Consider the following 25,084-nt stretch of genomic DNA (forward strand, 5'->3'; position numbering starts at 1 on the left):
AAGATGAAGAATACTGTTGTACCCAATCTTGTTCCTATTTTTAATTCCTCATTACTTTTTTTTACCATGTCTTCTTGACTCTGATTAAGGCATCCCAGAATTCACTTTTAATAAATGATAAGGAACTGTGAATTGAAGCTCACATTGAAAAAGTCAATTCAGAATTTAGATTATAATTTCTCTTCAGCAATAAGATAAACCATACATTCTCTATGGAATGGTTGTGGGGTCCTTGCTCCCATGGCCTCCAGCACAGGATTCTGGATACAAGTGATGCTTGGTATTTTTCATTGACTTACTGAACCTAGAGTAATCTGGGATGTCTTAAGTGCTAATGTGATTCAGGAGGGGAAAGAAACAAACCTGGAATGGTAAGTGGGTAGACCTGGAGCCTACTCCCAGATTCTGTGTCTGTCTACCTGTGTGATCTTGAAAAAGTCACTTTACTTCTCTCGGCTCCTTTTTCATCTATAGGATGACATAGCATGAAATAGTGGGGAACACTCTATTTAGAAATGAGAGGCAGTCTGAATTCTTATACCAGTTCTGGTACTAAGTAGTTGCTTGACTAAGACATGGAAGCCAACCAAGCACCCTAATTTGTAATGATTCTAATACCTTCCCTGTCTTTCACAGAGGGCTGTTATTAGAGTCTATGAAAATAATGTTTAGAGAAGTGATTTTTCCAGATAGATAAGTGAGAGAATATATGTGTAGAGAATTAATTATATATAATTAGATTTATTAATTTATTCTATAACATTTATTTGGCCCCTTCTAATCTGTGCTAAGCATTGTAGACACAGACTTTAATAAAACATAGTTCCATCTGTTGAGGAGCAGTGGGAATAATAAATGTGTGTGTATACAAATTTTACCTACATGTTTATATATATAAAAAATAGTGATGTTGTCAGGTAAGTGCTGAGGTCTATGTAAAGTGCTGTGAGGAAAATTATTTATTATTTCAGCCTGAAAGATCAGCATGGAATTAGATTTATATGGCTAGATATTAGCATGTATTACTCAGATTCAGAGCAATAACTCAATATGTATATAAACCGATTTCCTAAAATATTATAAAGAGTTTATTCTGCAAAAATGTTGAACGTTTGTGTTGACTCCAGTCTTAACAAGTTAAGTGCTAGGTGCTTTCTTGGGGGAGGTAGAGGGGAATCCTTTTTTTTTTTTTTTTGAGATGTAAGTCACATACCATAAAAATCACCATTTAAAGTGTATGACTTAGTGGTTTTTACTGTATTTACAAAATTGATCAATTTTCACAATATATCCTTTGCCAAAAAAGAAACCCCATTCTCATTAGCAGTTCCTCCCCATTCTCCCCTTCCCCCAGCCTCTGCCAACCACTAATTTGCTTTCTGTCTCTACAGATTTGCCTATTCTGGACGTTCCACATAAATGGAAGCATATAACATGTGTTCTTTTGTGGATGGCTTCTTTCACTTAGCATAACATTTTCAAGGTTCATCCATTTGTAACATGTCAATATTTCATTACTTTTTACAGCTACATAATAGTCCGTTGTGTGGATAATACTACATTTTGTGTGTTCACTCATCAGTTGATGGACTTTTGGGTCATTTCCATCTTTTGGCTATTATGAATGATGCTGCTATGAACATTCTTGTGCAAGTTTTGTATGTAAATATATTCATTCCTTTTGGGTATATACCTAGGAGTGGAACTCCTGGGTCATGTGGCAACTCTGTGTTTAACATTTTGAGGAACTGCCAAACTTTTTCCAGAGTGGTCATACCATTTTTCATATTTACACACTAGCATGTGTAATAATTTTTATTTCTCCACATCCTTACTAACACTTGTCATGTCTATTCTTTGTATTGTCACCATCCTAGTGGATGTGAAGTGGTATCTATCTCACTGTGGTTTTGATTTATATTTCCCTAATGACTAACAATGTTAAGCACATTTTTTTGTGTCTTCTTTAGAGAAACATCTATTCAAGTTCTTTGCCCATTTTTTAAAATGGGTTATTTGTCTTTATTTTTGAGTTGAAAGAGCTTTTTATGTATTCTGGATCCAAATTCCTTATAGATATATGATTTGCAAGTATTTATTTTCTCATTCTGGGGGTTTATTTTTTCACTTTCTTGATGATTTTATTTTTTTTAAAGATTTTGTTTAAGGCGCCTCGTTAGCACAGTAGGTAGCGCGTCAGTCTCATAAAGATTTTATTTATTTAACAGAGAGGGAGCACGAGCAGGGGGAGTGGGAGAGGGAGAAGCAGGCTTCCCACTGAGCAGGGAGCGCGATGCGGGGCTTGATCCCAGGACCCTGGGATCATGACCTGAGCCAAAGGCAGGTGCTTAATGACTGAGCCACCCAGGTGCACCTTGATGGTGTTCTTTGAAGCATGAAACATTTTAGCCTTGATAAAGTCTAGCTGTCCACTTTTTCTTTTTTTCGCATGTGCTTTTGGTGTCACAGCTAAGAAACCACTGCCTAATTTTTCAGAAAGATTTGCTTTTATATTTTCCTCTCAGTTTTATAATTTTAACTCTTATGTTTTGGTCTTTGATCAGTTTTTAGTTAATTCTTGCATATGGTGTGACGTAGGGGTCCAGCTTTTGCATGTGAATATCCAGTTTGACACAGCACCATTTGTTTAAAAGACTTTCTTCTCCTTTGAATGCTCTTGGCACCCTTGTCAAAAATCAACTCACCATAGACATATGAGATTTTTCTGAACTTTCAATTCTATTCCACTGACACTCCATTGTCTCTCTTTATGGCAGTATTAAACTGTGCTAATTACTGGTGCTTTATAGTAATTTTGAAATCAGGAAGTATAGCTTCTGCATCCTTGTTTTTCTAGATAAATTGGCTATTCTGTGTCTCTTATACTTCCATATGAATTTTAGGATCATCTGTCAATATCTGGAAAAAAAAAAAAAAGCCAGCTATGATTTTGGTAAGGATTGATCTGTAGATCACTTTGGGGATCTTAACAATATTAAGATCTTAACAATATTAAGCCCTTCAGTCCATGAACATGGGTTGCCTTTCTGTTTATTTAGCTCTTCTTTAATTTGTTTCAGTGATTTTTTTTTAGTTTTCAGTGTACAGTTCTTGCTCTTTGATTCCTAAATATTTTATTTTTTTTGATGCTATAATAAATTCCAGTAGTTTCTTAGTTTTATTTTCTAATTGTCCATTGCTGGTTTTTACAACTGATATTTGATGGTTTGACATTGTGTCCTGCAACCTTGTTTAATTTTACTAGTTCTAATTGTGTGTGTGTGTGTGTGTGTGTGTGTGTATGTATGGATTCCTTAGGATTTTCTATCTGTAAGCTCATGCCGTCTGTGAGCAGAGAGTTTTATTTCTTTCTTTTCCATCTGGATGCCTTTTCTGCCTTTTCCTTGCCTAACTTTCCCTGGCGAGAACCTCTCTAGTACGGTATTGAAAAGAAATGGGGAGAGCAGACATCCTTGTCTTTCTTCTGTACTTAGTTTTCAGTCTTTCACCATTGAGTGTGATGTTAGCTGTGAGCTTTTTCAGGATGACTTTTATCAGTGTAATGAAGTTTTCTTCTCTTCTGAGTTTGTTGAGTGTTTTTATTATGAAAGGATTTTGGATTTTGTAAATGCATTTTCCTCATCTGTGGAGACAATCATGTGGTCTTTGTCCTTTATTATATTGCTAAGGTGTATTAGTTACATTGATTGATTATATATTTAATTCCTGGGGTAAATCCCAAGCATGGTATATAATCCATTTTGTAGCTTGCTAGATCTGATTTGCTGATATTTTGTTGAAGATTTTATGTATGTATTCACAAGGGATTTTGGTCTGTTGTTTTCAGTTTTTGAGATGTTTTTATTGTCTGGTTTTGCTCTCAGGGTACTGCTTAACAGAATGTAGTAGGAAGTGTTTTCTTCTGTTTTTTTAAGAGTTAATGAAGAATTGGTGTTCATTTTTGTTTAAACCTTTCACGGAATTCTCCAGTAAAGCCCTCTGGTCCTGGGGTTCTGTGCACATGTGGGAAGGTGTTTGTTTTGTTTTGAGGGGTTTTTTTGTTTGTTTTTTGGGGGTTTTTTTGTAGGAAGGTTTTTGATTACTTGTTATAGATATATTCAGACTGTTTCTTCTGAGTCTGTTTCTCAGATAGTTTTTATCTTTGTAGAAATTTTTCCATTTCATCCAGATTACTGAATGTAACAAAATCGTTCATAGTATTTCTTTGCAAATTCTTTTTATTTCTGTAATGGCAGTAGTAATGCTCCCTCCTTTTCTCCTGATTTTAAGAATTTAAATCTTCTTTCTTTTTTTCTAGTTAAAAGTTTAATTTTGTTTATCTTTTTCAAGGAACTTACTTTTGATTTCATTGATTTTTTTTCTATTGTTTTCCATTCTCTATTTCATTTCGTAATGTATTTCCTTATACATCAGCAGCTCTCAGAGTGTAGTTGGGGATCCCTTAGCCTCCTTCAGCAGGTCCTTGAAGTTAATGTTGTTTTCATAATATATCAAGACTCTGCACTCTAGAGCATTCTGATTTTGAAGCAGAGATGAGACTCCACTGTTTTTTATTTAGCCAGACCTTAAAGAGTTTGCAAAGATATAAAACAATGCCATTCTTGTTACTAAATACTTTTTGGGGGAAATATAATTAGTTTTCATTTAAAAATGTCCATTTATAGTGACACATTTTCCTATTTTGAAATGAATTATTAAATCTTTTTACTAGAGATTTTTACCAAAAAAGCTCTTAGGAGTCTTCAGAGAGTTTTAATAGTGTAAAGGGGCCTGTGATCAAAAAGTTTTAAATCGGCTATATATGTTATTTAGTCTTTTAAAAAAATTGTGATTTAGATATTCCTTTTTTGTAGCTAAACAAAATGGAAAAGCTAAATAATTCATTCAGAATTTTAGACATAGGAGCCAGGATTAAAAACTGAATTTTTAATATTCAAGAATTTATGCCCTTTTAAAATTATACTATTTTGCCTTTTGCATTATTGTGACTAGCTAATTATTTGACTTTTTTTCTTTTTCTACATTATTTCATACTTGAATTTCTTGGGATTTAAAAGAAGCTAGTCAAGTTTTTTAGAGTATTTTCTCAGTACTGTGTGGTGAGATGTTAGATACTCTAAATACAGTTTTTCTCAGACCATAATGATTCTTTGACATTTCCTCAACAGTGAGATGTGTCATGGCAATGCTGAAAAAGAGAATCAGGGATGAGAAGACCAACGTTAGGAAGTCTGCACTGCAGGTGTGAGTTTTTTCTAGATATCCTTGAATGTGCTCTTTTTAGCACTAAAAACTTGGAAATATTTTGTAAAAACCCCAGCTATAATCATTATTTAATTTCTTTTTCACTTAACATTTGTTCACTTTGATCCTGTTGTATATATAAATTACAGAGATGAACTAAAGGTTTGTCTGTTTTTAAATTTCCTCTGGGTTGTTGACTTTTTAAGAATCACATATTTATATCCTTAACATTTTTTAGATTAGGGATTCTTAATCTGGGGACCATGGATGGATTTTGATATCCATTTTGATTCATGTAACCCCTGAATTTGTTTGTAAATACTTGTTTATGTAAAACGTATGTCAAATTTTCTCCAGAGAGAGGCCTTAGCATTCATTAGATTCTGAAAAGGTGGGATGTTACCAGGTGGAGGGATGGATTAGTGACCTCAAAAGTGTTAAGAACCACAGACTTAAGTCTTCTTTTTGTCTACAGTGTGTCTTTTTGCTATGAGTAAGTCATCAGTTCGTGTTACATATGTTCCTTCTAGGTATTAGTGAGTATTTTGAAACACTGCGACATCTCAGGTATGAAAGAAGAGCTATCACTTCTGCAGGACCAGTGTCGGGACCCTGCAGTATCTGTCCGAAAGCAGGCCTTACAGTCTCTTACTGAACTTCTTATGGTGAGAAACAGTACATTTTTACATTAAAAATAATTCAGTGTAAATAATCACCTCTTGCTAAAAATTAAGTTGCCTATTGGAAATTCTACCAAGTCTACTGTAGGACTAAATAGTGTAAGAGAAGAGGTATCTTTCAATTACATATGATAGATTATGTCTCATATTATAATTAATTATGAACTAATGCTAGAGTTTGCTAATGATTAGCCTTTTCTTGACTTCAGCTTAAATCTCACATAGAAATATGAATTTTAAAATGAATTTGGTTAGGTCAGAGGCCTAGATTAATTTTTGCACAATAAGACCTAGTAGGTGATACTGCCAAAAGAACAGATCCACTAATCTGATATTTAATTTACTTCTGCCAAATAATTAGCTTTTGAAGAATTTTAAAAGCATGTTTATTTCTTTACTTCATGATAGAAAACAGTAAGTAATGCATACTTTGACTTCCTCTGTCAACATCTATTCTAATTGCTCCTTGGGATAAATATTTGTCTTTTGCTCTTCATCTTGAATTACTAAAAAGTGCTGATTTACTACTACTAATACAGTAATGACTTCCTAAATTTCAAATTTCAGTATGCACTGATATACAGTAATTGGAGATTGAACTTTGTTTTAACATATATTTCAAATGTTGATTTGTTTTTTCACTTTGTTGGTTTATTTGTACTTGTGTGTGTGTGTGTGTGACTATTTTTAACCTGTCTCAAAATATTGACCACGGCCTCACTGATTTGTATTTAGACTTCTGGTAGTGTCAGACTTCTTTATGACTTAATGATGTTTAATTCCTAAGGCCCAACCTGGATGTGTCCAGATACAGAAAGCCTGGCTGACAGGGATCATCCCAGCTGTGATGGACTGTGAGAGCACAGTGCAGGAAAAGGCTCTGGAATGCCTTGACCAGCTCCTGTTACAGAACATTAAGCATTACAATAAATTCCACACTGGAGACAATAGCCAGGTACTGGCTTGGGCACTTCTTACTCTCCTTAGTACAGAAAACCAGGAACTAAGGTATGTTAATTGTGTGACTTCTTTTCCATATAGAAAGCCATAAAAGTTTTTTTATTAAAATTTCTGTATTGGTCTTGGAAAATTAGCTTTCCAAATTACTTAACGTATATGAAGATTCAATTTTTGGTCTTTTTTTTCTTGACCCAATTCAAATCGCTTAGCATTTTTGTGGTGACAATTTTTTGTGAAGTCTTTGATTACCTCCTTTGCTTTTCTCCGAGTGTTTAAATTAATGTCTTAATATGTAGTAGAAAGCACTGATAGACATATTAATAGTAATTTTCCACATACTCGTTTTTATGGAAGATGACTTCCTAGTTCTTTCAAATTAAACTTTTCCTGAGATCTTATTGGATTGGTTGGCTTGATACTACTGCAGTATATTTTTACCATTTGATAACATTTACTGAGCATACACTGTACAGTGAACACTGTAGTGAGGGGTTAGCACATGTTGTATTAGTAAGTTTTAATCTATACTGCAGTAATCTTACAATTAGCTTGTGTTTACACTACCTTGACTGACTTTTCTTTTTTTTTTAATCATGTAAGAAACACTTCCCTACTCGTTGATATGTAGTTATGGAGGAATTATCATACAATAGAAACATACTAGATTTTGTATTGTAAAACGCCGTTCTGTGGCTCTGACAGATCACCAGTAAAATGGTGCTTAGTGGGGGCTGTGGAGAAGGCAATGGGGAGTTACTGTTAAATGGGTACAACGTTTCATGTGGGGTGATAACAAAGTCCTGGGGATGGATGATTGCATAACAGTGTGACCCCACTGAATTGTACACCTAGAAATCGTTAAAATGATAAATTTTATTATGTATATTTTACGACAAGAAAAAAAATGTATTTGCTCAAAGTCAGGAAGGAGAGTATAGAATTAGGGTCTTAAGTGTAAAAAAGTTTTGGAATAGCTGTTATGGAAAATGAGCTAGGGCAGCAGTCCTCAAAGTGTGAAGGATTCATGAGCTCAGACTGTTTTGATCATAATATTAAGATGTTATATGCCATTTTTCACTTTTATTCTTTCACAGTACAATAGAGTTTTCTGGAACCATATGATAATATTGGAAGCAAATTGAATGCAGAGGCAGCTATAATAATCTGCCTGTCTTTTGTTTAAGCCAGACCATACAGAGATTTACAGAAAGTAAAAGCAATGACAGTGTTCTCACCAAGTTTATTTTGTTTTGAGAAAGATTGTGATTTTTTTGTAAAACAATGCATTTATGTTAACATAAAATTGGCTTATTGTTATTTTTAAATTAACTAATAGATAAATATTCTTAAATTTTTCAGTTTTAATTTCTGCACAGCAGGATATAGCCCACATAAACCAAAGCTCTTCAAGGTGGTGCATAATTTTTTGAGTTCAAAAGTGCCCAGAGATGAAAAAGTATGAGAACTACTGAGCTTGGGAATCAGGTTTTCAAAAAGGATTATTAAGAAAAGTAGCTGGTGGAATAGAGTTCTATAAACATTTGTAAACAAAATCTTGTGGTATGTTCTTTGATAAACAGAAAGTAGCTAGAACATCAGGAAGTGTTCAGGAAGAGAGAGACTTCACAGAACAGATGACTTTTGAATTTGAATCTTGAAAGTTAATAAGGAGGCAAAAGTGCATGTCCATGGGAAACAAATAGCCAATGCAAAGCCATGGAGGCATAAGCATTGTGTCCTGTTAGGAGCCATAGGATTTCACTGTGGGTGGGGAAACGGTGCTTGTTGGAGTGCACATAAAATGAAATGAGATGTTAAGCAGGGTCCACATACTGCAGAGTTGTTACATAGCATACCAAGGAGTTTGACTTTAGGTTGAAAACAGAATGGGAGGGGGAGGCTGCTGATGAATTTAAAGTGGATGGGTAATAGAGGATTTTATATTTTAGGAAGTATTAACCTTGAAAATAAAACGCCCAGTTATTTTACCAGCAAAATGTTAATAGCAGAGCTATGACAAACCACAGGCAAGTCTGGAGATCAAAGGAGAGGAACTGTTAGTTTTTAGAGAAAAGGGAGACGTGGGAAGGGCTGCTTTGAAGGAAAGCCCATTGAAAGAAAGTGAGAGTTCAAGGTGGTGATGGTTTCTCCATTGGCTGGCTGTCACCAGGCTAGGACGAATCCTTCCTCTTGGCTGGAGTAGTAAAGTCAGCTTGTTCCTCTTGGGAATACAAGTCAACCCTTTCTGTTGGGTCTGCAATTGATGATCAGTGGTAGGCGTGAGAGCTCCCCCTTGCTGGCTTCTCAGGTCCACTTTCAGTTTCACAGGAAGTGTAGCAAAGGGACTTGTGCTCGGTGACCAGGAGACAACTAGAATCTAAGAAAACAGGCCAGCACTGAAATGATTTAAGTTAAAGATGAGGAGGACTTGCATCGAGGAGAAGGCAGTAGAAATGAAGAGAATGAAGTATATTTAAAGATATTTAACAAGTGGAAGTACAGAATTGGTAAAGTTTTGATTTGAGGGTTGAAAGGAATCAGTACACTTCCTCTACTCAAACTTCTCACAGTCTGGTGGAAAGAGACAAAATAAATTCACAATTTTAGTAAAAAGTGAGTTTTAGGAGCAAAGAGGGAGGGCATAGTGGTGAGGGCATTGGTGATTTTTTTTTTTTACTTTTTTCTTTTTTAGCTTAGGTTGGCTTCCTTTTGATGGTGGCAAGAGCTGAATTATTCCCAGAGGTGGAATAAGTAGAAATTAACCAGGCAGCCATAATAGTGAGAGTTTCCAGACAGAAAATAACAATGCAAAGGCTTAGAGGACTGAAGTCTCCATGATTCTATCCAAAATAACTGGTAAATGGGATTTCCATTCACTGGAGATATGGAAAGCAGAGGCAGGGCAGATTTCTGAACAGAGGGAAGGCAGGAGATGGAAGTCCAATTTAAATGTCTGCACAGCAAAGGAAACAATCGACAAAACTAAAAGCCTATGGAATGGGAGAAGATATTTGCAAATGACACATCATGTAAAGGGTTAGTATCCAAAATCTTTAAACAACTTATCAGACCCAACACCCAAAAAACAAATAATCCAGTTAAAAAATGGGCAAAAGACATGAATAGACACTTTTCCAAAGGAGACATCCAGATGGCTGACAGACACATTGAAAGATGCTCTCAACATCACTCATCATCAGGGAAATACAAATCAAAACCACAGTGAGATACCACCTCACACCTGTCAGAATGGGTAAAATTAACAAGTCAGGAAACAACAGATGTTGGCGAGGATGCAGAGAAAGGGGAACCCTTTTGCAGTGTTGGTGGGAATGTGAGCTGGTACAGCCACTAAGGAAAACAGTATGGAGATTCCTCAAGAAGTTAAAAATAGAACTACCCTATGATCCAGCAATTGCACTACGAGGTATTTATCCAGAGGATACAAAAATACTGATTTGAAGGGGCACATGCACCACAGTGTTTATAGCACTATCAACCATAGCCAAATTATGGAAAGAGCCCAAATGTCCATCAACTGATGAATGGATAAAGTGTGTGTGTGTGTGTGTGCGTGCGTGTGTGCACGTGCGCGCATATAATGGAATATTACTCAGTGATCAAAAAGAATGAGATCTTGCCATTTGCAACAATGTGGATGGAACTTAGAGTGTATTATGCTAAGCGAAGTAAATCAGAGAAAGACAAATAATATGATTTCACTCATGTGGAACTTAAGAAACAAAACATGAACAGGGGAAGGGAAGGGAAAATAAAATAAGATGAAAACAGAGAGGGAGGCAATCTATAAGAGACTCTGAAATATAGAGAACAAACTGAGGGTTGTTGGTGGGGAGGTAGGTGGGGTGATGGGCATTAAGAAGGACACTTGTTGGGATGAGCACTGGGTATTGTATGTGAGTGATGAATCACTAAATTTTACTCCTGAAACCAATACTACACTCTATGTTAACTAACTTGAATTTAAATTTAAAAAAAAAACGTGTGCTTGCGATGCTTTCTCATGTCTAAGTGGTAATTCATTTTGGTAATGAATGAGATCATCTAGGGTTCTGTTGTAGATAAGAGAAGGGGACTAAGAATAGAACTTTTCAAAATCAGCCATTAGAGTGTTTTGAAGAAAAGGAATTAGTGAAGGGAAGATAAAAGCGATCCACCAAGTAGACCACAGACCAGAGTACGAGGGCAGAGAGAGTGGTCAGTAACGTCTGGCAGAGGTTATGGAAAATGGGGACTGAACATGGTCCATTGGTTTGGACACTAGGATACTAGGCTAGCCGTCAGTGGTGCCGTACAAAAGAACCAGGTTAGTATCTGTTAAAAACATTCTGACTTGATAGGGAGTGGCTTGTGATCAACAGTGGGGCTGAGGGGTAAGCTAATTGAGGGAGGCTTTTTGGGAACTATACAGCTGATGTGGAGGGGTATGAGTTGTCAGAAGAGGCAAATTTGAGATTTCAAAACTGGAAGTTCAGAGGATTTTTTTCCCATTCTGTTCATTTCTTAGAGTAAACATTACTTAATATTTTGTGTGATTCTTCTTAATAAATTTTAAAATATTTGCTGATTGCATGTATGTTGTTTTTGGGCCGTAATTAGATATAAATTATGTTATGAGTTACCTGCAGTAAAATTCTAGATGTTTATAGATAGATTTTTAATCAGGAGCTAATATGTAAAACTGTTAATTTATGTGGATGTGGTTATTATGTGTAGATGTGTTTATTTTGTTACAGTTGTTTTCTGCACGCTTTGAGAATTCCTTTCTTTTATTTTCACTTAATGAAATAGTCTTGTATATGAGTGTGTGTGAGTGTGTGTGTATGTTCCTAGCAGTTTAGGAAGAATTAATTGTGGGAAGAAGTGTATTTTTCTCTTTGCTTAGATATGTAACTGCATTTGTTTCATCAGTCATGTGATTTCGTTCAGTGCTATGAGAAGTCAAATAAGAAATGATATAAAACAATAACATAACACCAGCACTTAATATGCCAGAAGCATTTTTTTGTTTTATTTTTAAAGGGTTTGAAATATGGATTTCTGAGTGGTATTGGCAGGTCATAGCAAAGTTTAGCTTGTTTAATATCACCGTATTTAAATGCTAGGATGTCATTTGTCTCCAGTCCTTCTATTGAAAAAACAGCAATGTCTATGCTTTTTGTCACTAAAACCCTCTAATCTCTGGATGTATTTGTTACTGGTAACTCATCCCTTATGTTTATATAGCAAAATTGGAGGGAATGAGGATAAGAAGGGTCTCAAATGAATTATGAAATTTTATTCTTTACTTTAAAAATAAATTCTTTATAAGGGGAGAAATAAATATATTTTATTCTGTATAATAAAAATTTTAAAAATAGCTAGTTTGGTATCAAATATGTCACTAGCCAGGAACTTCTGCATAGACGTTTGATGTGCCAGAGGAGTCCTGGAGCAACAGAAGGTGGTAACCTTTCACTGAGGGCTGCTCTGAACAGTTTTGTATATTTACAAAAGATGTTTCCCATCTTTTTTTCTAGCCGCTATTTAAATAAGGCCTTTCATATCTGGTCCAAGAAAGAGAAATTCTCATCCAGTTTTATAAACAATGTGATATCCTACACTGGCACAGAACATTCTGCACCAGCCTGGATGCTGCTCTCCAAGATTGCTTGCTCATCCCCCAAGCTGGACTACACCAAAATAATAGAGTCCTGGGAGAAAATCAGCAGGTTTGCATGCTTATAATGTAGTTGCTGACAGACACTGAAGATTCTTGGAAACAAAGCTCATGTCTTAAGGAAGTGGGCTATTTCATAGCTATTCATATACATAGATCTTGTCTTTAAATTCTGGTATAAAAACAAACATGAAAGATAAAACTAATTTTTAAGCTTTCAGTTTACCCTTTGTCCCAGTAATTTAAGTGCCTTAATGCTCCTACAACTTGACTCCTAAACCGTGCTACCCTACATTCCTCCAGTATTAACAATCCAGAGACTATTGGTTGGCAGCAGAGTTTATTTTGGCTCTATATTGATATTCCTTATGTCCTTTTCCTAGTCAACAGAATCCCAATTCAAACACCTTAGGACATATTCTGTGTGTTATTGGGCATATTGCAAAGCATCTTCCTAAGAGCACCCGGGACAAGGTGACTGGTGAGTGTCTTTTGGAGACTCTTGGAAAGGCTTTGCTTCTCACTTTATATATATTTTAAGCAGTTAAATTTGGAGGGTTTTTGACTCTCTTTTTAGATGTGGTCAAGTGTAAGCTGAATGGATTCCAGTGGTCTCTAGAGTTGATCAGCTCAGCTGTTGATACTTTGCAAAGACTCTGTAGAGCATCTGCAGAGACACCTGTGGAAGAACAGGTAGGCTACAAACTCTCCTGGATATGTTTGTCGTTTGTTTGTACTTATACATATTACTCTGTTTTGAAGTTTGAAGAGTATTCTCTGTGGAGAACCTACAAGAATGGGTAGTCTCCAGCAGCTGATACTACAATACTTATGTGACAAGCAGTTGACATTCCCTGAGAGGATCTTGGCTACTAATGACACAGGGTTCCCTCAGGAAGTCACCACCTTGGTTCTAGGTACAAGTGTCTTCTAGGAGATGATTTCTGATCATTTGAGAGGTTATACTCCTGGAAAATACCTGTCCTGTTACTAGAAGGCTATATTATTCTAATGCCTCTTCCTATGTCATGTCCCCAAAGTTGGCCAGAACCTACAGCTCATATTTTCTGTAGAACATACACACAAATCCAAGCCAGGGTTTTGCCTGAGACAGAGCCATTACTTTGACTCCCTAAAAGATAGCCATATCAGTTTCTCTAATAAGTTACTTTATTGCCATGTATTCTGTTTTTATCATGAAATATACTCCTAGACAATGCTAATCATAACGAAAAATTTTAAGACGAGTTATTAATGATTCTAGAAGTCAAAAGTTAATTTAAATAACTGCTGGAATATTTTTAAATTTCCCAGAATAAAAATATTTTTGCTTCATTCAGCTACATTCCTGTGCTTCCTTTTCTTATATATAAGTTCCTTAAAGAAAGTCCTTCCTTGGAACAAACTGAGGGTTGCTGGAGTGGTGGGGGGTGGGAGGCATGGGGTGGCTGGGTGATAGACATTGGGAAGGGTATGTGCTATGTGACATCTTCTATTTGTAGTAACATAATAATAGGAAAGTATATTACAACTTTTTTTGTTTAGAACTGAAAACAGGTTGAAATGTACTTAACTAAAAATACCCAGCTCTTCCCATTGTAAATGGTGTCTGGTGTTTTCCTGGCATGTACCTTTTGGCTCATCTGGTGAAAGGGATACTTGCTTTCTTTGTTTTTTTCTAGCCATTTATCTCTTGATCCAAGAAAAACTTCTAAATAAGGTACATTACCTAAGTAGGGAGCATATTTGAATAGCAGAAAACAGGTCAAAACAAAACAAAAGCTGTTCACGAAGAAAGAATGATGTAGGAAAAAGCAGGCAGAAATGTATATGGCAGATTATGAAACTGTAATCCGGCATGTCTTCTTGGTGGCACACAGCTGATTAATGGCAGAGCCATGCCTGGAACTAAGGCCTCTGACTGCCTTCCCAATCTTTTTTTTTTCTCACCAGCACTGGCTGGAGGAAGAGTGATCTATAATACTGGTGGCGTTGGGGCCTTAAGAAGCCACTGGCTGCTCACTAATGGCCCACAGTTGTTAGCACAGTAAGTTACATCACTGTTAGAGCCTGTGAGGAAGACAGAGTTATCTTCACATTTAAAAACTGAGAACTAAAAGAGATTACTACCACATGTGAAAAAAGGCCAGGGTTGTAGCTTTGCCAATACCACTTCCCTTGGTGATAGACAATGGACTGAGGTCCTGAGATTTTCCAGCATCTTAGGGTATTTTAAATTCGTATGACCTGGTTGTTTCCCCTAAACATGCTTCTCTTTTCCTTTTCTCTGTAAATGAACATTCTATATTTTACTGAGAAAAACAAATTGCCCAAAGAATAGATGATCAGGATCTAGCTCAACAGCATTGTATATGAAAAGACATGGGTTTGGGGGCATTGTTGCTATCTATAAGCCTGGCACCAGTTAATAGTGTTTTGTGGCTATCACTGGAAACAGTCTGTGAGATCTTGGACTGTATTAATAGAAATAGTGACTACAATAAGAGTGGTGATGGTTCTCCTCTTTGTACTGGTGAAATCTAAGTTGGCACGTTCTAATTTAATTTCAGCGGCAACTCCTTAGAGAAATGTTGATAAAATTGAATCTGTCAGTGGGAGAGCAATTTGGTGAGGCAGTTACAAAGCAGGTTGTATAAGGAACAGCTGAAGGACCTGGGTGTTAAGCTGGTGAAGGGAAGAATTATGTGGGATAGGCTGCCTAGCTAAGTTCAACTATATGAAGGACCTTAAAATGAAAGAAGAATTAGATTTATTTGGCATCACAGACCAATGAGTGGAAATCGTGAGGAGACAAACATTAACCAACTAAAGAAAAAACATACCGAGGTCTGCCTGAAATGGAGGGACTTGCCTCAAAACACATCCTAAATCACTGGAGGTGTTCACAGAGAAGCTGGACAACTTGACATGAGTCTCTGTATGAAGAGATTCCCAGGATTAGATGGCCGCGACAGTTCTCTCCCAGATTCTGTGATTCCAAAAGCTCTAGTCCAACTACCCAGCCCAGTTCTAGGCTTGAGGTCTCACACAAGTTAACCTTTGTCTTCTTGCCAGGATAGAGCATACAGATTTCAGAAGTTCTGGACAGCATCACAGCCCAGGCTGTGCAATCTATTAAAATAAGTACAATAATTCTATAAAAAGTAATAAAGACAATCATTTTGAAACATTTTAGGCCAAGTCAAACTAAAAACATTTGGATCAAGTGATAGTTTGGCCCAGTGTGGTAAACATTGAGCACCATTTTGTGGTAGTGCTGCTGGGCCCTGGGGTGGTGGTTAAAACAGTCCCTTCCTAAGGCACCCACAGCATAATAGGGCAGATGCACATGGAAACAGGTGATTTCAACATAATATAATCATTCCTGGGGCTCCTGGGTGGCTCATTCGGTTGAGCGGCCCAGCTTTTGATTTCGGCTCAGGTCACAATCTCAGGGTTGTGAGATTGAGCCCCAAGTCGGGCTCTGCGCTCAGCGCAGAGTCTGCTCCTCCCTCTCCTGCTCCCTCTCTTCCTCCGTCTCCCCGCTCCCACCCCACTTGCTCTCTCTCAAATAAATAAATAAAATCTTTAAAAAAATAATATAATCATTCCTCAAATAGAAATGTGCATAACATAACATGGAAGTCTTGGAGTGGAGCCACTTAGCTCAACCTGGGTGTTTTGGACTGGCCTCCTAGAGACAATGTAGTCAGAGCTGTAGAATGTGACTGAGCTCTCTCAGCTGCCATGGAGGTGATATACTAGAGATGGCGACCACTTGACGTTATTTTAACTAACAAGGACTGAAAACTTGTCTTTAATGAATACATTTCAAAATGATAACAACTATTCTTTTTTTTCTGTCTTTTTAAAGTATACTATTTACTATAGTAGTTAATTCACCATCTACATATGCTAGAAGAACCGTAGTGTTTTTCTCTATTAATGGAGGGGATCTATAATCTATAATCCATTATTATAGATCTTTTATCAGGGCACTGGATCTTCCCAGATATTTGCTTTTTGCTCTTAAAGGGCACATGGAGAAAGGTGTGTGTGTGTGTGTGTGTGTGTGCTGTGTATATATACTGTTCTTTGTGAATTCTGCTTAGTTCTTCTAGCCAGATTGCTGAAAGAGCAAAGATTCGAAAGCATGTTGGCTAGGACTTCTCATGGCTTATGGTTATGCCTTTGAAGACCATAGATTTTCTTCTGAGAAAATTGTTTCATGGACAGTCTCATAGATGTATGGAATCCTTCAGAGATTACCTTTGACTTGCCACAGGAATTACTGAAGCAGGTGTGTGGGGATGTCCTCTCCACCTGTGTGCAGTCCCTCTCCAATATAGTTCTGAAGCAAAGTGGACCTGGGAATATGGATGAAGACCTGTTTGTAAGTAATTACTCTTCTCGAACATTCCGTTCCTTTACACCATTTGAGGTTTTCTAAAGATGACTTTCTAATGTGCATTTCTAATGCTATTAGCAAGAAAAGGATTTTCCTAGCCTAGAGCTTACTTTTTTTTAGAAGAATTTTTGTGTTGGTCAAGGCCTATTCATTTTTCTCTCGTGTACTTATTATCTGGGGGAAAAACTTGATGGGATATGCTTCATCCAGTTAGAGCCTGTGAGGTACCTGATCCAGTAGGGAAAACACAGTCTGTGTTGTGAAATAATAAGGTGAGAAAGTAATAAGGGCAGTATGCTCTTTGTTCTTTTGGCTTGTTTGTTTGATGTGTTTTTAAAGTATAATGTGTCCGCTAAAGCTGTTTAAATACCAGACTGTAGAACTGGGGAATAGCGCTGAGCAGTTCTGAAGCCATGGCTAAAATACAGTGAAATATTTGAAAATTGAAAATACAAATAACCTTGGAGCAGCAAGACTATATGACTTGGCACCCTGCTTTAGAAATTGTGTTGGTGCAATTGATTCCTGTGGGCCAGTAAATGTGGAGCCAGTTTTCTGATTTGAGGTTGACCATCAACAAAACATGCTGTAGTAATTCTGACTCCAACATCTGACAGTCAGTAAAGAAAACTTTTTAATGCCCTTCTGTAGAGGCCATCATTTCACCAGAATTGGCCATTTTCCTCATCTGTATGAAAATTAGTAGAGTACCTCTCCTCTGTGCTCTTCCTGCTTTGCCACCTCACATTTGTACCTGGAGACCAAGGACCATGTTTAGATATGTGAGAAGAGATCATTTGTGCTGAGGCATTAATATGCACACTTTAGTAATAAAAATATTACCAGTAGGAATCCAGACATTTCAGTTCAGAGGGCTGTGATGTGTTAAGATGGCCCTGCCCCAGGGTTTCTAGAGGGTCTCATGCCTCTAATTTGTCTGAGCAGTCACTACCCAAACTAAGAAAAATGCTTATTATGACCAGTGAGTTTTTCCCTCTAAAATTTTTTTTCAACTATTAAATATGTCACCAGAAGCTTCCTGATAGTCAAAATATATAAGGATACATGTATATTACAATATATACATTATAATATATACAATATAACTATTGTTTACTTCACTCTAAGTAGAATTTAAATATTCCTTTAATCACTAAGATATATATGTTCAGGATTTTTTAAATATACATACTCTTGATTTTGGCTCAGGTCATGATCTCAGGGTCATGAGATCAAGCCCCACATTGGGCTGTGCGCTGGGCATGGAGCCTGCTTAAGATTCTCTCTCTCCCTCTGCCCCTCCCCCCACTTGCACAGACACACTCTCTCTCTCTCTAAAATAAGTAAGTAGGGCACCTGGGTGGCTCAGTCAGTTAGGCATCTGCCTTCGGCTCAGGTCCTGATCCCAGGGTCTTAGGATCGAGTCCCATGTTGGGCTCCCTGCTCAGCAGGGAGCCTGCTTCTCCCTCTGCCTGCCATTCTCCCTGCTTGTACTCTCTCTCTCACTCTCTCTCAAATAAATAAAATCTTTTTTAAAAAATAAAATAAATTAAGGAAATCTTTACAAAAATAAAATAAAATAAGCCTTTTACATTTTACTATTTAGCCTTACCCTTGCATTTTTAGGATAAAGAAAAAACAGTGTTATTAACTCTCAAGTAGAATGTTCTTCGTAAACACCCAGTAGTAGTGGCAGCTCTGAGGAAGACAGTAGGTATGAGTTTTTGATAGGACTCTAAATAGTAAACCAGTCAGGAAGACAGTTTGGAAATATGTTTTAAAATGTAAAACAGTTTTATGCCCTTTAACCCTGGATTACTTCTAAGGAAGTAAAACAGTGTTTAAAGGTACAAAGATGTTCTTCAGAAGGAATGCAAACAATAGCAAAGGATTAGAAGCAGTGTGAATGTTCACTAATAGTGAAGTAAATTATGATGACATCAGTAGTTTTTAACATACTTATATAGTCATTAGACATATTTATTATATCTAAGTGACAAAAAAGGTTGGGTGAATTTTACCATGTAGTGACTGAATTTTTACGGTGGCCATGTGTTTTTATGGAAAAAAAAATAGTTCTTTTAATTTGGGGCACAAAAAAAAATACATGTCTTTAGCTAGAGTTAATTTTTCTTTTGCCTTATTTTTACTGCAAAACCAATTCTTTTTGCAGGTGAAGTACATTTTTACCTTAGGAGATATAGCCCAGCTTTGTCCAGCCAGAGTGGAGAAGCGAGCATTCCTTCTGATTCAGTCCATTCTAGCTTCTTCTGTTGATGCAGATCATCGTAAGGCACTTGAAATTATCCTCTGCACGTGCTGTCTTAAGGCGGGGTTGGCCCCTGAGATACTGTAGATAAGCCCTCTTCTTCTTCCTTGTAGCAACATCATCTCAAGGTCGCAGTGAAGCTCCAGCCTTTGAGCCACTCTCCCAAGTCCGGGGCTGTGTCATGCCTTCCATGATTAGAGCACACGCTATCATTACTTTGGGTAAGCAAGAATAACACGGGAAAAATATTGCTTGTGCGGTCCAGTTCCATGGGTAGCTTTTTTGTCTCAAATAAGCCAGCCTTAGTAATGTGTTACGTATGCTGAGCTCATATTTACTCTAGCTCTTGTGAATTTTGGAGGGAATTCTGATAGTAGCACCTAGCTCAGAGGCATACCAGAGTGCTGATAATGAGAGCCCTTGGTTGGCAGCTGCCAACCATTGGCAGATGATCAGACTCAAGACACTCCCTGTAGGGAACTTTTGGTTTTTATGTTAATTTATTACAATTACACTTGTTCCTTTTTATGGGGGGGGTGTTTAATACTCATAATGTAGCACCATGAGGTCTGTTCATCAAGAACTATATGCCAGGTACCACACTGATTTCTGGGATTGAAAAACTAAATTTGCGGTTCAGTTCATAAAAGGAGATAGTTTAGGGCGCCTGGGTGGCTCAGTTGTTTAAGCGACTGCCTTAGGCTCAGGTCATGATCCTGGAGTCCCGGGATCGAGTCCCGCATTGGGCTCCCTGCTCGGCGGGGAGTCTGCTTCTCCCTCTGACCCTCTTCCCTCTCGTGCTCTCTGTCTCTCATTCTCTCTCTCTCAAATAAATAGGTAAAATCTTTAAAAAAAAAAAAGGAGATAGTTTATTTGATACCTATCAGAACTGGTAGATGAGCTAATTAATAGACATATTTCCCCATGGACTCAAATTGTTGTGAGTCTCGAGAAGACTAACCTCTGTGCTCTAATTTGAATTTTGTTTTAGTATGATTGTTTATTTTATGCTGGATAAGATTTATGAATGTTTTTTGTAATACTAATTTTTTAAAAATCTAAGAATTGTGAATAAGAGCAAAACATTCTCTGGGCTGCAAAAAATTACAAACAGGGGCACCTGGGTGGCGCAGTCAGTTAAGCTTCTGACTTTGGCCAGGTCATGATCTCAGGGTCCTGGGATCGAGCCCCGTGTTGGGCTCCCCGCTCAGCAGGGAGTCTGCTTGTCCCTCTGTCCCTCTGCCTGCTTGTGCTCTCTCTCTCTCAAATAAATAAACAAAATCTTAAAAAAAAATACAAACAAAACTCAGTAACAGCCTCCCTCTCCTGTGAATAAGAAATAAAATGAGGTGGTTATTCTTTCCTATTTACCTAGCTCAGGTTTCAAATTCATTATTAAACTTTTTGGCTTCAATGGAGTATGTGTATAATCAAAATAAAATGTATCATCTGTTAGATTTTATTGGTCATTTTCCAGGTGAGTAGATAAGTTCTGAAATTCAACTGTTGACTTTAAAAGGAGGATAGTTTTACTCCAATGAAGGAACATCTCTTTGTATATGTCTCATAAAACGCTGAAGTGGTGGGGGGGGCATTATTTTTTTAGGTATTTTGAACTTCCTGATATTTAGTGGTATAGGTTTGTCTGCCTATGATTTTTTTGTTTGTGATTGTTGATATGATGTTTTAACTTTGATCAAGTAAAATCCACAGCAGGCTTTATCTGGAGAAAGTGTAGGCATAGGATTAGAGTCAAGACATCTTAATCTCTTCTGTGACAGGCAAGCTGTGCTTACAGCATGAGGACCTTGCAAAGAAGAGCATCCCGGCCCTTGTGCGAGAGCTGGAAGTGTGTGATGATGTGGCTGTTCGCAACAATGTTGTCATCGTCATGTGTGATCTTTGTATCCGGTACACGGTCATGGTGGACAAGTACATTCCCAATATCTCCATGTGTCTGAAGGATTCAAATCCATTCATCCGAAAGCAAACACTCATCTTGCTTACCAATCTCTTGCAGGTATGTCTGAGAACAGGACCTGTCATTTTTTTCCTTCCACTATTGCTTCTAGTTTCAGGGAATATTGGAGTAGCATAGGAAATGCACTGCTCTGTAGTAGAATCCAAAAATAATCAGCCTTGTCTCTGGTTTAAAATATCACTCTTCTGATGTTCTATGCAGCCTTTTAAACAGAGTGTTACTTCCTAATGTTTATTTTGGGTGTTTGTTCAGATATCCTGTCAACCAGTGTGAGGTTTCATTTTTGTGAGTAAATTCCATGTAGAGAAGAGCACACTCAGTGGACGAGTACTTCTAGTTCCAATTCTGTCATTCTCCTTGACTTTGAACAAGTCAGTGTTTCTCAGACATAACTTCTTCTTTTGTGAAATGAGGATCATATTTGCCCTGGCTGTCTCAGAGTTGGTCTGAGAGTCCAGTGAGACATTTTTAGTGTGTGAAAGAACTTAGTGAACTCTAAACTCTTAGTGAACAGAGCACTCAATGTTTTTCTTGCCATCGAGAATATATGTTTAGCCTAAAGTGAGGGAGAAATAGTATTTGATCTTTAAATAGAAGGCATTTAACTAAGTTGTATATCTATTCTAGTATGTTCTATATACTTACTTTTTATATGGTTAGGTACCTGATGAAGGCACCATTGGCTCTCCCTTTTAAAGCCAGGTGCTTTGAGTAATTTTCCTAATAGAATAAATAGGATGCTGTTCTACCCAAATATCCCTCCACTTCTCTTTATGATCAGCAAATATACGTGCTTTCAAGATGGTCGGAAGTGAGTGCTAACAGACTGTGCTAATGTGGCACAGACAGACGGAGTAGCTGACAGGTGTGATGTTAAACAAAAGAAAGTTAACAGTTGGTTTTATGACTGAATGCATTTAGGGTTTGTATATTAAAATTCATCCTTAAACAAGCTGGTTTCTCTTTATACAGGAAGAATTTGTGAAATGGAAGGGCTCTCTGTTCTTTCGATTTGTCAGCACTCTGATAGATTCACACCCAGACATCGCCAGGTAACTCTTTCCTCACATGTCAGATAACTGAATGATTTACCTAATTTCTGGTGTACATTAGTTCTCTTTAAAATTTGTTTGGGGTTGAGTTTTTTAGAATTTAGTGAGCTTTTGGCAGTTGCCAGAGAATTAGCAGATTTTTAAGCTATATAACAAAGCTTTACTTTGCATATAAATTAAAAAAAAAATCCCTCATTCAGTTTGACCATTAAATAGTCTCAGCATTGACTACATTTGCTAACATTGTTGACTCTCCCTAAAGGAGTAATGAAGAGCAGTATATGAGTCTGTCATAGCAAACTATATGGAATTGTAGCCATTAACTATTGACTTAACTATGTTGATTTCTAAGCCAGTAAAATGTCAATTTTGATAGAGTTCATGCTTTCTTGTAAGTGCAGAAATTGTAAGGAAGAAATTCTAGGAATTTTAAGACATTGTGAAATGAGAGTATACAAATTACAAGGCTTCTTGGAAAGGGGTGTTTCTTGAGAATTGGAAGGGAAAGGAGTTGTTTTGCCACTTGTTAATTCCTATCGTTCTATAATTTTTTTGAGGATTTATTTTCAGGAGGTTGAGGAATGATCTTACAGAATTTGTTAACCTAGATTATGTTGCATGAATAATTCTTTTTAAAGCAGTTCTGCAATTGGAGAATAGAATGTTGAATGCATGGCAAAAGCTACCACAGTTGGGAAAAGGTCTTTAAGAGAGTTCATTAGCTATAAATGCTTATAATAATGGGTCCCTCTGGTTCTAAATATGGTCACCAATGATTTACTCTGAGTTCCATGGAAGAATTTCTGTTCGGTTTTCTTTGGGTATAATTTTCTAAGGAGGACTATTTTACATAATAAACTAGTGGAAGGTTAACATTGTAATTATTGCTATCTAGAGTCAGAAATAAAAAGCTAAGACTATTACTTTTTCTTTGTTTATATAACCAAGAAAGGACCAAAATAGTGATGCAGTGCCCTTTTACCTTTACTCTGCTACCATAAGACTGGCTGTCATGGCTCTCTCCTCTCTACAATGTACAGCCGAGAAGCAGGCATAATTAGAAGTGTTGGGAGGCTCTCATCTGATGAGCTGGGAAGGTGAGATTGGTTATTTAACGTACACTTTTGGGTTTACTCCCTTTTCTCAGCTCCTATACATGTATGTGAACAAGAGCATTGGTCAGTATGTAACATACACAGCACCTGGTATAAAGGTGATCAAAGGGGCACCTGGGTGGCTCAGTCGGTTAAGTGTCTGCCTCTGGCTCAGGTCACGATCCCAGGGTCCTGGGATCGAGCTCCGCATCGGGCTCTCTGCTCAGCGGGGAGCCTACTTCTCCCTCTCCCCCTGCTGCTCCCCCTGCTTGTGCTCTCTCTCTCTCTCTGTAAAATAAGTAAATAAAATCTTAAAAAAAAAAAAAATTGATCAGAGCATGAATCAGAAAGATTAGGGTAGATAGATATTTACACTATAGTAAGATAATCAGTGCCTCTTGTATTTTGATACTTCTCTTTTAAATCTTTCCATTTTATCTCCATATTCTGTGTTTGTTTAAACCACGTGGTTCAAATGTGGGCCCCAGATTTTCAGCTTTAATAAGCTAATGATTACCTTTGTTAATTGTAATTTGAATTAGTCTGTTCCCCTATTTTTAGGTCAGGCCTATCTGCTTGCATTAAACACATTAATTTTTCCATACGTATCTGCTAATACAGGTCTTCTAAAGAGACTATAGTGGCAGAGCTTGTTGCATTTATTTCTGGCCCAGGTGGATTTCCTGAATGACATTTTTAATTGGTCATATACACCCACTAAAGTTTAGGACTACAAGATCGTATGGTGTATTTTCCCCTCTGCCCACTAGGTGGTGTCCTTGTAGTACAGGAGTCACGGCGTGATAGGTAACAAGTGGGTTGTTTGGGCTTAACTGGGGAAATGCCGCAAGTATCACAAGGCAGGGCCAGAGAAGTTCAAGGAAAGAGAATGACTAAGGTAATGGCCATTAAGTTAGAAAAGAAAATGAAGACAGAGATCCGGCTGGGAGAAGAGGAAGTAATTGAGCATCTAGAGGGATTAGTGAAGTTGTAAAACAAGTAGAATGGGAAGGGGGGGCGGGTCAGAAAGCTGGAAGGATAGGTGTGTGTGGTCATGAAGTGGATTATCTTAGTCAGAAGTGGGTGTTCCGGGTGTAATGACATGGTCCAGGATGGGGCTGCAGAGTAGCTACATAGAACATACATGGGAGGGTCACTAGAGTTGATGAAATCAGAAAAATAGAAAGTTAGGGGTTAAATGAGCTCATCTGTATGGACATTGAAGATGCTCTGAGAAATTCATAGTCCATTCAGACCGCTCTAACAAAATACCACAGACTGGGGGTGCCTGGGTGGCTCAGTCGGTTAAGCCTCTGCCTTTGGCTTGGTTGCGATTCCAGGGTTCTGGGATCAAGCCCCACCTCAGGCTGCCTGTTCATCAGGAAGCCTGCTTCTGCCTGCTGCTCCCCTGCTTGTGCTCTGTCAAATAAATAAATAAAATCTTAAAAAAAAAAATACAGACTGAATAGCGTATAAACAACAGAAATTTCTTTCTCACTGTTTAGAAGCTAGAAGTCTGAAACCCTGTCGCCGGCATGATTGGGTTCTGGTGAAAATAACAGGCTTCTCATTGTGTTTTCACATGGCAGAAGGAACAAGGGATCTTTCCAGGGCATCTTTTGTAAGGACGCTAATCTCATTCACTAACCCCAAAGGCCCAGTCTCCTAATACCATCTCCTTCGGGGCTAGGTTTC

At 37.4% G+C, this 25,084-nt stretch overlaps 1 protein-coding gene across 1 annotated transcript in view; it reads left to right on the forward strand.

Moving 5' to 3' along the window:
• The window catches only part of NCAPD3 (non-SMC condensin II complex subunit D3), a 67,783-nt gene that overhangs the window by 26,196 nt on the left and 16,503 nt on the right, over positions 1–25,084 (forward strand). The window contains exons 14-24 of the mRNA XM_028120799.2: positions 5,190–5,263; positions 5,796–5,930; positions 6,733–6,953; positions 12,446–12,637; positions 12,969–13,066; positions 13,163–13,278; positions 16,871–16,978; positions 19,167–19,281; positions 19,376–19,483; positions 21,044–21,282; positions 22,216–22,295. Of these exons, the coding sequence (XP_027976600.1) occupies positions 5,190–5,263; positions 5,796–5,930; positions 6,733–6,953; positions 12,446–12,637; positions 12,969–13,066; positions 13,163–13,278; positions 16,871–16,978; positions 19,167–19,281; positions 19,376–19,483; positions 21,044–21,282; positions 22,216–22,295 (1,486 nt within the window). The remainder of the gene's footprint in view (positions 1–5,189; positions 5,264–5,795; positions 5,931–6,732; positions 6,954–12,445; positions 12,638–12,968; positions 13,067–13,162; positions 13,279–16,870; positions 16,979–19,166; positions 19,282–19,375; positions 19,484–21,043; positions 21,283–22,215; positions 22,296–25,084) is intronic.

The sequence above is a fragment of the Eumetopias jubatus genome, unplaced genomic scaffold, assembly GCF_037043125.1.
Source record: "Eumetopias jubatus isolate StellerSeaLion01/CBP00866 unplaced genomic scaffold, mEumJub1_p1.0 scaffold_13, whole genome shotgun sequence".
NCBI classification, from domain to species: Eukaryota; Metazoa; Chordata; class Mammalia; order Carnivora; family Otariidae; genus Eumetopias; species Eumetopias jubatus.